This window comes from Arachis ipaensis, chromosome B09 (genome assembly GCF_000816755.2).
Source record: "Arachis ipaensis cultivar K30076 chromosome B09, Araip1.1, whole genome shotgun sequence".
In the NCBI taxonomy this organism is placed as follows: Eukaryota; Viridiplantae; Streptophyta; class Magnoliopsida; order Fabales; family Fabaceae; genus Arachis; species Arachis ipaensis.
The window spans coordinates 145,715,851-145,728,256 of record NC_029793.2 but is presented as its reverse complement, the minus strand read 5'-3'; the positions used below and the strand labels follow the sequence as shown (position 1 = coordinate 145,728,256).

General features: G+C 37.4%; 2 protein-coding genes across 2 annotated transcripts; one reads left to right on the top strand and one right to left on the bottom strand.

Annotated features, from left to right (window-relative positions):
* LOC107616905 (geraniol 8-hydroxylase-like) lies at positions 798-2,994 on the top strand. Its single transcript, XM_016318786.2, has 2 exons — positions 798-1,781; positions 2,138-2,994. Exons 1-2 carry the CDS (start codon positions 897-899, stop codon positions 2,753-2,755), a joined length of 1,503 nt encoding a protein of 500 aa, XP_016174272.1. The 5' UTR covers positions 798-896; the 3' UTR covers positions 2,756-2,994.
* Positions 7,407-10,464, bottom strand: LOC107617774 (FRIGIDA-like protein 4a). The gene is given in 3 exon segments (XM_021111227.1): positions 7,407-8,471; positions 8,841-9,016; positions 9,446-10,464. Coding segments are annotated over 3 exon segments (1,656 nt in total). The 5' UTR covers positions 10,314-10,464; the 3' UTR covers positions 7,407-7,859.

The following is a 12,406-nucleotide window of genomic DNA, read 5'->3' as shown; positions in this document are numbered from 1 at the left end:
GATAGTTAAAAATTATTAGATAATTTAATTAAATTATTTAATATAATCTTTAATATTATAAACATTTAAATTATTATCTTTATACAAGGGTCAAGGGTGCAACCGTGCAACTTCTCACATTCATATAAAGCGGCAATTAGCTATTATTAGCGCGTTTTTTCAACAAAAGAATTTCATTGTTATGCTTTAGCCTGCTGGGAAAGACCGTTTCTGATGAGACCTCGAACTTATATTTTCTTAGCGGTTGACTAAAAAAAACTAAATTTTATTCTTAAAAAAATATATCTTATTCGTATTAAGTTGAACAAGGGGGTTGACGACATTCTTCGCATAATTTCTTTAATCCAAACAGTACACAGTCTCTGTTTTGAGACATTCAGGTTTAATTTTAAGGAAAAAAACACACACAAACAGACATAGTGACGTGTTATTTAATTTGTAGTGTCAAATTAATAATTTAACATCATTCTAAACTCTTATAATCTTTTTGGTTTAGACTTGATTGAATTTCATGCTATATTCTTTTTACGTATTTATTTATAAGTGAAAACTCAGATACAGTCGACTTCACGTGAAGTTGATAATTGAGAGCTGTTAGATGATTTGACTGATTTGGATTTAGGGTTTCACGTAAAGTCAACTGCACCTGAATTTCCAACAGCTCTCAACAATCAACTTCACGTGAAGTCAACTGTATCTGAATTTCCACCAATTTATATCGTACTTTTGCTACCAATATTTATTTGGTAGAGTGGTTTAAAGGCTGAAAATCAACGGGTAGAATGAGTCTTGTCTACACACAAATTCATCTTTCCAAACAGTCATCATCATCAGCTATAAATTAAGCTAAGCAATAACGAACGTTCCATCTCCTGTGAATTATCCTATACACAAAAATGGACTTTGTAAGTTGTACAATGATCTTTGTATTGGCATGTGTGACCATTCATGCACTTTGTTTACTCTTTACAAAATCCACAAAGCCTAACTACAAGCTTCCTCCGGGACCCTCCCGGCTTCCGATAATCGGAAACCTCCTTGACATGGGGGAAAAGCCTCACTTGTCTTTGTCCAAGCTGGCGAAGATTCATGGTCCAATAATGAGTCTGCAGCTTGGACAAAAGACATCAGTAGTAGTCTCTTCCGCCGAAATGGCGAAAGAGATACTTCTAACCCATGACCACCACTTGTCAAACCGACCAATTCCACAATCCGTGTCGGTTCTCAACCATGAAAACTACAGCTTTGCATTTATTCCCATTTCCCCCCTTTGGCGCGAAATGAGAAAAATATGCAACACTCAACTATTATCCCACAAGAATCTTGATGATAGCCAACATGTTAGGCGTAACAAAATGCAACAACTCCTTAATGATGTTCACCATAGCAGCCAAATCGGTGAAGCTGTCGATATTGGAACACTAGGGTTCAAGGCTACCATAAATCTGTTATCTAACACCATTTTCTCCATAGATTTGATTGACTCTACAGATGCAGCGGGAGAGTTCAAGCATCTGGTTACCAACATCACAAACCTTGTTGGAACACCAAACTTGGCTGATTTCTTCCCCATGTTGAAGACGATTGACCCACAAGGCATTAACCGAAGGCAGGCTAAGAACGTAACAAAGGTTCTTGATATCTTCGACCGTTTGATTAACCAACGATTGAAGCTAAGAGAAAATGGTTTTCATAGCAAAAATGACATGTTGGATTCTCTACTCACCATTTCCAAGGACAACAAGTTGATTGATAAAACACTCATTGCACATCTATTCCATGTAAGTGTGCTATTTTATTTTTTTTGGAAATTTAAGGACATTTAGTTTAAGGTGAAAACTCAGGTGAAGTCGACTTCATGTAAAGTTGATACCTGTTAGATGAAAATTTAGTCAAATCAATCAAATCATCTAAGATTCTCAGGTATCAACTTCATGTGAAGTTGACTGCACCTGAATTTTCACCTTAGTTTAGTTTTACGTGAAGTTATAGCTAAGAATCATTAAATAATTTCGCAGTTTAACTAAATTATTATCTAACAATTTTCGACTGTCAACTTCTCATAAAGTTAGTTGACTGTATCTGAGTTTTTAATTTTTATTACCATTTTGACCAAATGAATAACTGTTTTTGATAGGATATATTCGTTGCCGGAACAGACACAACGGTATCTACCTTAGAATGGGCAATGAGTGAGTTAGTTCGTAACCCACAAGTTATGGAAAAGGCTAAAGAGGAATTAGGAGAAATAGTTGGCAACAATGGTAGTGTCCCTGTTGAGGAGTCAGATATTTCGAAACTACCATACTTACAAGCAGTAATAAAAGAGACGCTACGCCTGCACCCACCAGTTCCATTCTTGTTGCCACGAAAAGCTGAGATTGATGTGGACATTGGTGGCTACACCATCCCAAAAGATGCTCAAGTGATGGTTAATGTGTGGAACATTGGAAGGGATCCAAGCTTGTGGGACAATCCAACATTGTTTTCTCCGGAGAGGTTCATAGGTTCGGATATTGATGTTAAAGGAACGAACTTTGAACTGGTTCCGTTTGGTGCTGGAAGAAGAATATGTCCCGGATTACAATTGGCTAATAGGATGTTGTATTTGATGTTGGGTTCATTGATCAACTCCTTTGATTGGAAGCTTCAACATGGAATGAGATTAGAAGATATTGACATGACTGAGAAATTTGGAATTACCCTCCAAAAAGCTCAACCACTTAAAGTTTTTCCAATCAAGATAAGCAACTGATCAATAATGTTTGTGCTGTGATGCTTGCATGTGGTGTGTTATTATTCTTAAAATTATATTCTTTTGATTACAGAAAATATAAAGTAAGAATTATTCGCTAATTTTAATTATATTTCCTTCTACTTGATCTTAACCATCATTTCTTCATAGAGATGATAATTCAGTTGTTATAAGTTGGAAATGTAAAAGAATGATTTCAAACTTCAAATTAGTATCTCGGGTTTTCATTAAGTCTTGGTCAATAAAAATCCACCAACTTTAATTTACTCAATAAAAATCCTAAATTAGATTTAAGATAAACTGCTGAAATATTTCATGACCCGTTACACCATGGACACTAGAATAATAATTGACTAGAGGTCCAGCTGTACCTATCTATATATACTAGTATGTCATTGTTGAATAAAACAGTGATGTTGGCCGGCAATGCATTAACTAATAAAATGAGCACGTGTTTGGATTAGTAGTTGCAAATGGATGTTAGTGTTTTATTAAACTTAGATTAATCTATAATTTGTGTTTAGATAATTTTTACGTAATTTTGACAAAATGAATAATATGATTAGTACTTGCAATACATTATGGGAAAAAAAAGGGGCAAGACAGAGATATCGGATATGGTTTAATCACATTGCCCCTAAAGAAGTAAAGTAAAATCTATTGAGATAGGGTAGGGGTGTACATGGGCCGGGCCACATCGGGTTTGGCTTAACCCAGATCCGACCTGAAATATAGATCGGGTCTAATTTTTGGATCATAACCCGATTCTAGACCCGATGAAACCTACGCATCTTTGGGCCGGGTAAAAACCGGGTCTTTAGCATGTAAAAATCACCTAATCTCCAACATTTATTTCACAATTCACATAGTAAAATTTACTTAAAAAAAATATAACAAGAACCAACCCTTCTCTAAAATTATAGCGTAACCGTAATCAATACTAATATTGTCTAACACCAAATATTTAAATCAATACAAATAACACAATATTATGTATTTGTCTAAAGTCTTATTCATTTTAAACATAAAACATTAACTTATAATCTTATAAATGACTAATAACACAAAATATTAAGGTTTACAGTATTTAAATTCTATATAAGAATAGCCATCATCCATTACTAATAACACAAAATATTAATTGTGTATGATGATCGGGCCACCGAGCCGAGTTCGGGTGATCCGAGCTATGGCCCGGACCCGACCCGAGATAATGACCGAGTTTATCTTTGAGACCCTTACCCGACCCTAGATCCGATGAAATCACACTAAATTAGTCCCTAAAGTGTTTGGGACCAGGCCGGGTCTTCGGGCCGGGCCGGACCATGTACACCCCTAAAATAGGGGTAAATTGCCATAGCAGTGAATGGAAGATTTCCTTGAGAAAGAAGCATGTTGATAATGCTTATATCGGAAAAGAGTAAATGCTTAAAATGGTCTCTGAATTTCAAATCGCTATTCAATTTAGTTATCAACTTTTTAAAATGACCAATTAAATCTTTGAAATTCGAAAAAATGCATCTCTATTAGTCCCTTGCAAAAATACCGTCTAAACATTGATGATGTGGCATTCCAGCTGTATGCTGATGTGTACTAAACTTAAATTTGATTCAAATTGGTACCTGAAATTGCTTAATAATATTCAAATTAATCCATTTTCAATTATAAAACCCTAATCTCCAAATTATTATCTTCTCTACCTTCTTCGATCTCTCTACTGTCTTCTTCTCTTCTTCGTCCTCTCCGCTATCTTCCAGTTCATATTCATCTGAACTACAACATCAGTACACTTACCTAAAAACTATTTTAATTACAAGTTAATGTAGTTGGATTAATTTTAAGTTCAACACAAATTTAAATTATATGTATCCTTACAGGTTCGTCTATTAAACTAAAATATATTTTTCACTTTTAAGAAGGTAACCATTGTCATCATCTTCAAGGTCTTAACATCACTTTCTAAGTTTGTCATTTTTCAATTGAACTCATGCAAAATGTTTTGTGAAATGGGTGTTGCACAAACTGGTTCTTCACCTCCATCAACCCAACAGAAAAAATTACAATTGATTCCATACTGCAAAGTAAAAAAACGCATGTGAATCTAAATTCAAAGTGAAACTATCTTAACATTTTCTTTAAAGCCATAACCTTACCTCATAGTTTGGACAACCATAAAATAGTCTATCAGGATTCTCTGTCGTCGTTGAGTACTTCATCACCATCCGAAGTCTGCAATTATAGAAAATGGCGTTCTTACCTCCCCTGTTGCACATTCTTTTGCTACCATAAGGTCTCCCTACAGAGTTAGTTGTTCCTACTTGAGCTACTTTGACTTCTCTCCCCACCACCCATCATCACTCATGTAGACGAGAAAACAAGATGAACCGGAAGATAGTGGAGAGGTTGAAGAAGAGAAGAAGATAGCGGAGAGGTTGAAGAAGAGAAGAAGACAGCAGACAGATCGAAGAAGATAAGACAATAATTTGAGGATTTAGGGTTTTATAATTGAAAATGGACTAATTTGGATATTATTAAGTAATTTCAGGTACCAATTTGAATCAAATTCAAGTTTGGTACACATCAGCATATGGTTGGAATGCCACATCATCAACGTTTAGACGACACTTCTGCAAGGGACTAATGGAGATGCACTTTTTCGAATTTCAAAAATTTAATTGGTCATTTTAAAAAGTCGATGACTAAATTGAATAGCGATTTGAAATCCAAGGACCATTTTGGACATTAAATCTATCGAAAAAGGTTAAAAATCAGCCCACCAATTAAGCAGCACCACACGTGTCATATCTCATATGTCACCCCATATTGGAAAACATTTCAATTCACACCATTCAAAGTGGTTGATGAGCACGATCAAGATGTTCCAATTTCAAATGCTTTGAATTATGAAACACGTACACGAACCTTATTCCCATGTAAAATTTTCTTCACATTAATATGATGTCAATATCAATGATATATGATGCTACCGTTGTTTTTCTCCCTAGCTTGGGGTATAAGTTACGCATGAATGAATTAGATCATGAGGTTTGGAGCAACCACCAAGTTTAGAAGCAACCACTTATGATTTATCAACATATTAAAGCAAGCACAAAATAAGGCTTTTGAAATCTAAAGTGAAGAAAACTGGAATGGCTACTATTTGGGTGTAACACTCACTTCCGTCACTTGTGAGACTTGATCAACTTTAGGGAGTTTCTTGTATTTGAAAGTATTCGCCTGTTTGCGACCTCAGCACTTTCGTCTCTTGTCTTTTTTCTTTTAGATGATTTCATTCTGAGAGATTTGGAATTTCAAATTTTTAAAACACGGAATACTAACTAGAACATGGAATTACCATATAATCTAGTAAATCTACGACCAAAAAGCTACTTCAATGCAAGGATTCAAGGAACAAGATTTGCTCCTGATGCTAGCCACTAGTGGTGTACATGAGTCGGGTGAAACCTGGTTGGATGTGACTGACCCGACCCAAAATATATACCGGGCCTATTTATTAGACCCGAACCCAGTCCTAGACCCGATGAAACCTATACACTTTCGGGCCACGGTTATACGGGTAAAAATCGGGCCGTTAACATTATATTACCTTGATACCTTCTTATAAGCTAGCATGTGAAAATATCCAAATTTCCAAGACTCCAACCATTATTTGACATGGTAAAATTCACTTAGAAAAATATAACAAGAACCAACTCTTCTCTAAAATTAAAGCATAACCATAAATCCATAATCAATACTAATATTGTCTAATAACACCAAATATTTAAATCAATATAAATAACACAATATTATACATTAGTCTAAAATTTTATGCATTTTAAACATAAAACATTAACTTATAGTCTTATAATAACTAATAATACAAAATATTAAGGTTTACAATACTTAAATTCCACATAAGAATAGCCATCATCCATCACTAATAACAAAATATTAATTGTGTATGATGACTAGGCCACCGGACCGACCTATAGTGAACCGAGTCATGGCCTGAACCCGACCCGAAATAATGACCGGGTCTATTTTTGAGACCCTTATCCGACCCTAGACCCGGTGAAATCACACAAAAATAGCCCCTAAAGTGTTCAGGACCAGACCGAACCAAATCTTCAGATCGGACCGGGCCATGCACATCCCCTACCAACCGCTTCCCTTTCGAAGGGGGATTAAAAGTCAGAGTAATTGCTAAAAAAAGATGAGGCCACCATTAAGGTTTTGTTTAGCGTAGACTTTTAGGCACGACACATTATATTATGTTCACCAAACCTAAGCCCCTCATTGATTCCTTTTGATTGGAGTCGTTGGAATTAGTTAAATTCCTGAAAAATAAAATATATTTCTGGTGTGAATCAAGTGTGAGATACTAAATTCGTTTTCCACCATAATACTCATTCCCGCAAATTCTTTACCCGATATTTAAGAAAGACACATCCTGTTCTGACAACCACTATAAATTACATACTGGATTTAGCTGGCAAGTTTCTCCGAACTTTTGTTCCCTAGCCTTTGTTACACAGGGTTCTCATCCCACATCATCATCACCCTTCATTTGGAAGAACGCCAAAAAGTAGCATGTAAAAACAAATAACAGTGCTAGAGGAAGAAGAGTATGATTGTAGGGCACCCGAAATTAAAAAACATTAAACTCAGACGAGATTTCATCATTTATCTCCTTCACAGATCTTTATACCTTAGTCAACAGCTGCCAAGAAACATATTGAACGTTCCTACTCTCCTCCTTTTCATTTTTTTTTCTCCTTTTTCCTTCAAGTTCGATCACAGGATAAGCATATATAATTGTAAACATAGTAACAGTAAGTCTTTCTACAACTAAACCGAACATTGGTAGATGAGTTTTCTGATGTTTCTTGGCCGTCCTAGTTACTTCCACAATCGCCTAGTACTACGGGATCAACATTAGAAATACAACTTCTCGCCATGCAGAGCAGGAAGTGGGACAGTAGTTATAATTAACACACAGAACTTCTACCGTTAAAACGGTTAGTGATTACAAACAACATTGAGAAAGTAAATGGGATCAAGGTCGTCATATCAGTGGTTACCATCTTTGGGGATGTCATGTCTATCGGTAGTAAGCCTGCTGATAAGTTGGTGCCATAACATTTCCATAGCCACCATATGCAGGGTAGTTCATTGATGCAGCTGGGTATGAACCTGCCATAGCTGGTGCTGGCTCCGGTGAGTAAGCAGCATAGGGGTTTGCTGGGGGGCTTCTGCTTCCGTACATGTGTGGTGGGGAAGGATATGCTGGAAGAGCAGCTGGGTATTGCCCGTGTGATGGAGACCTAACAAATGCCGGAGCAGCAGGGAAAGATGACACATATGCGTTGGTCAAACGGCCAGCCTTGGCAGGAGGCATTGGGCCTCCATTGCTGTTGCTTGCTCTTGTTCTTTTGTTGGCAGGGACAACAACTGGTTTCTTCTTGTCCGTCTTGACCTTCTCCAACTGATCAAGTCGCTTCTTCAGATTTTCGGGAGGGAACTCATCCTCAAGTTTGTACTCTTCAATGCATTTAATCACAGCCCTGAGGGCAGATTGCTCTTTTCTTGCAGCTAGGGTCTGGTAAATTTTATGAAGCACATAGAAAGAAGTCAATTTAAATAGTGAACCTGCTTCAGATAAGTATAGAAAATATAACAAGGCATTTTTACCACTTGGAGCCCTTTCTTCCAACTAAATAAGAAAAAGCAGCACAAATGAATGAGAAGAATCAGAAATTAAATCAATACTGAATAAATATTAACACACTGAACTCTGAAGGATTTAACAGTCCCTTCCCCTTTCTAAGATATGCATCTAATGCAGTCTTTCTAAACTTCATACTATATGCATAAAAGAAAAGGAAAAATTCTGGACCTCTATCAATAACACCAGTGATCCAAAATCAAAAGATGTTGAAATCAGCAGTTCAATGAGGAAAAAGACATGCTATTAACAGTGTACAAAACGACAGTTTGGTTTAAAATACATCAAACAAGCAGACTACAAAAAGAAAAAATATTGACAAGTTGTAGGTTACTTAAGAACATAAAAGTAAATTACCGCAGCTCGGCCTGCATTATTAGGATCTTCCAATATAGATGATGCAACTTTCTTTGCATCCTTCAAATAAGATTTGAGTAGCGGAACAGGAGGGAACTTGTCCACAAGACCTACTTCATATGTAAAGTGCACTGCATCAAGCTGCTGGCCTTTGCTGATTAACTCTTCAATCATATCTGCAGTGCATATATCAACAAACATTAGAACTCAGTACCACATGCACTACAGACTATAGTTATGACCAATTGCCATTATGCACAAAACACAAGAGGCAGAAATCGAATAAGCTTAACCACTAGATAGCTTAACTAACAGCACCTTTTTATTTGTTCCCTTGCACACTGATTTTAACATCCTATGGCTAAAATTCCGTGAGTCACTCCATAAGTGAAAGAAAAAGGTTAAACAATACTTAAAATCATGTTATTTAAAGACCTCCTAAATTAATATGGCGCCAAAACGAAAGAGATCAGCTACATGTCTTTCCCCTGAATGAGGAAGGAAGACCAGAAATCTGTGACAGAATAGTGGAGACACTCTGTAACTATCTTCTGAAAATCAAACTCAACTAAACAAATACAATATTGCTCACTGTGTAGTATCACTTGACATTTCTATAGTCATCTTTCATTTTGAGAGAGAGAGAGAGAGAGAGAGTACCAGGCATTTCATCAGCAAGGTGACAAGGTGCTGCAAGAACGTGTGCACGTCAGGGGTCTTCACGTTCTCGATCCCTCCCCTCTCTTCAAGGCTCGCCTTCCAAGTCTCAGCGATCTCCTTCGCCCTCTCCTTCACTGCCGGCGTCACCATCAACCTCGACTTCCCTATCACAGGGTCCACCACCACCGGGATCAGCGACTCCAGCACCAGCACGCACGCCCAACCTAGGTCCCCGCTACCTACCTTCTCCCCTCCTCTCTTGTCCACAGGAAACACTTCCGATATCGCCTCCAGCACGAACTTCGCCGGATCCACACACTCCGACAGCGCCACCGGCATCTCCGACCTCAGCGCCTCCAGTTCCTTCTTCTTCCCGATCACGAACATCCAAAACCCTACCGCATCCATTCTCAGGCAGAATGACTTCAGCTTCAGCACTAGGCCCTCGCCATTGTCCACCTCACCATCGCCGGCGGCGGAGTCGCCGCAGTCAGAGTCGGTAAGAGCGGAGAGCGCAGCGGTCCGGTTGTTGTCGAGTTTGCGGAGGGCGATCTGGACGCTTCCCTCGATGGAGGACTCGCGGTGGTCAAGGAGTTTTAGGGACTGAGCGGTGTGGTTGTCGAAGGTGCGAATCTTGAGCTTGAGTGCTTCTGATTTGCTGACTAGGTCCTTCTCAAGTGAGGAGAAGTGGTCGGAGAGCTCCTTCCAGAGGAGTGTGCAGCTGGTCATAAGTGAGGTCTGACGCTGGAACTCGTCGAAGCTCGGCGGAGGAGCAACCTCGCTCAGCTCGCCGGGATCGGGGATGGACCCCATGGCCGTGGTAGTTGTTTCTGCGCTTTGCGACTTACTGTGGAAACCCTAATTGGAGTGGCTGAAACAGGAAGATGGAGAAGAAGAAGAGAAGACGAGCGACGAAAGAGAAAAGAAGTGACAGAGAGAGAGAAAGAGTAAAGGTAGGAATTAGAGAGAGAGAGAGAGAGAAATTGGGGAACAACGAAGGTTGGTGACGTGGACGGAAGAGACGGGGACACGTGGTTATGTGTCCTGAAAAAGGTAGTTGAGGGGCGGTGCTAGAATGCGCGGCTAGTGCGCATTGGAGGCCTTGGTGTACAGTCTAGGTAGTAGAGGGGTGGTGCATCAGGGGTGTTCGGTTTGCGATTTTTGGTTTGGTTCGGAATCTTGACAAAAACACATTCAATCTAATGTTATTTTAATTATGCAGTTCAATTTGGTTCGATTTTTTCGATTTTTTAATTAATTAAAAAAAATTCTAAAAATTGCAAGAAGTGTTAGAGCAACACTGAAAGTATAAAAAAATAGTAAAATGTAAGCAACTAACAAACATTTAGTCTGTACACTTCCATCAAATATTCCTAATTTTATGTAATTGGAATTAGAATTCAGTTCCAAAAAAAAACTAGTAGTTATTATTTATTCAGTTCGGATTGATTTTGAACGCTCCTTTCATTACATATGAATAGGATATGGAGGGTGGGGTTAATTTGGTAAAAGCACAATATGGGATGAGGATAAACCTATGTTTCCACTTTGGTAGTATTATCATATCTATCATATGCCATCACCTCAGATTTTTAATAGTCTTATATCATATCATAGACATACTATACTCAACTCATAACTATGTAACTAATTATACATCTGCTTTGCTATTTTCTTTCGTTTTGACTACATTGATTAACTCTTGAAAACTGGTATTAATAATTTTTAACCATGTACGATAATCAATTTTAGTTACGTAATAGTCAAGCTAATGCGTCTTGTAAACTTTTTAAAATAAAAAATGTCTGATTTGAATATTAAGATGTTTAACAAGATAAAAAGGCTACACTATTTTTTTCTATTAATTCCTTCCATTAACTCTTGAAACCTGGAATTAAGATTTTCATCATGCATGGATAACATGTATAATTAATTAATTACGTAAGAGTCCAGCTAATACGAGTTGTATCAACTTATTCCCGATTTATGGATATACTAAGCTTGAGCCTTGATGCATTCAGTTAGATACTTGTGTCGTACTAAAATAATAAAAATTGTCATAATAGCAAAGAATGTAGTGCAAATAAAATATATGGAAAAAAATGTGCGATAACCTTAAAAGAGGCAAGATTAGATTAGAACAGAATGGAATAACGAATAAAGAAATAAGAAAAATAGAAGATACACACAAAATACAATGATTAATAGCAGCGTGTAACGAGTTGCGTATACAAGAATATGGAATAGTATAATGTGGAAGGGTAGTACGAGGGTATTGCAAAGGAGTGGTAATAGAACTTTCGCGGAAATCGAAGAGAGATCAAGAGAGAGAATGGGTGGGTGGGGAGTGTGTGGGACAAGACAAGAGTGGTGAGCGCCACATGGGAAGAGTCAGAAAAAGAAAAAGTAAAAATAAAAGAGAGGTGCAAGTGTAGTGAAACAGCATCTAAAGCAGTTAATCTGAAAGGGTTAAAAAAACAAAACACATTGTGCTGGAACTCAGTGTCTGCAACCTGCAACCAGACACAGGCATGCGTACAAATGCAATGTTCCTGTTTCAGATAAGCCACTATCATTCACCACCTCTCACACTGTCACACACACATGTGAGATTCACAAGTCAGAATCATCTCTCTTTACATTTTACATTTTCTTTTTATTTTTTGAAAAATCAACGTAACATACATATATATTTTTTAAAAGCTAAAAAGTGCCGCATATTATTGCGATTTACAGACTTATTTATATGACATCATCTAAAATTTTTTCTTCCGGTGAATTTCGGTCATTTTAATTGATAAAATAATCTCTTCATTTAACATAGATGGATGGTAATAACGAATTCATGGGCACTGGATCATGTTAGTGGGGAGAACCCAAGTCCATAATTGGTTAAAACCTATTAC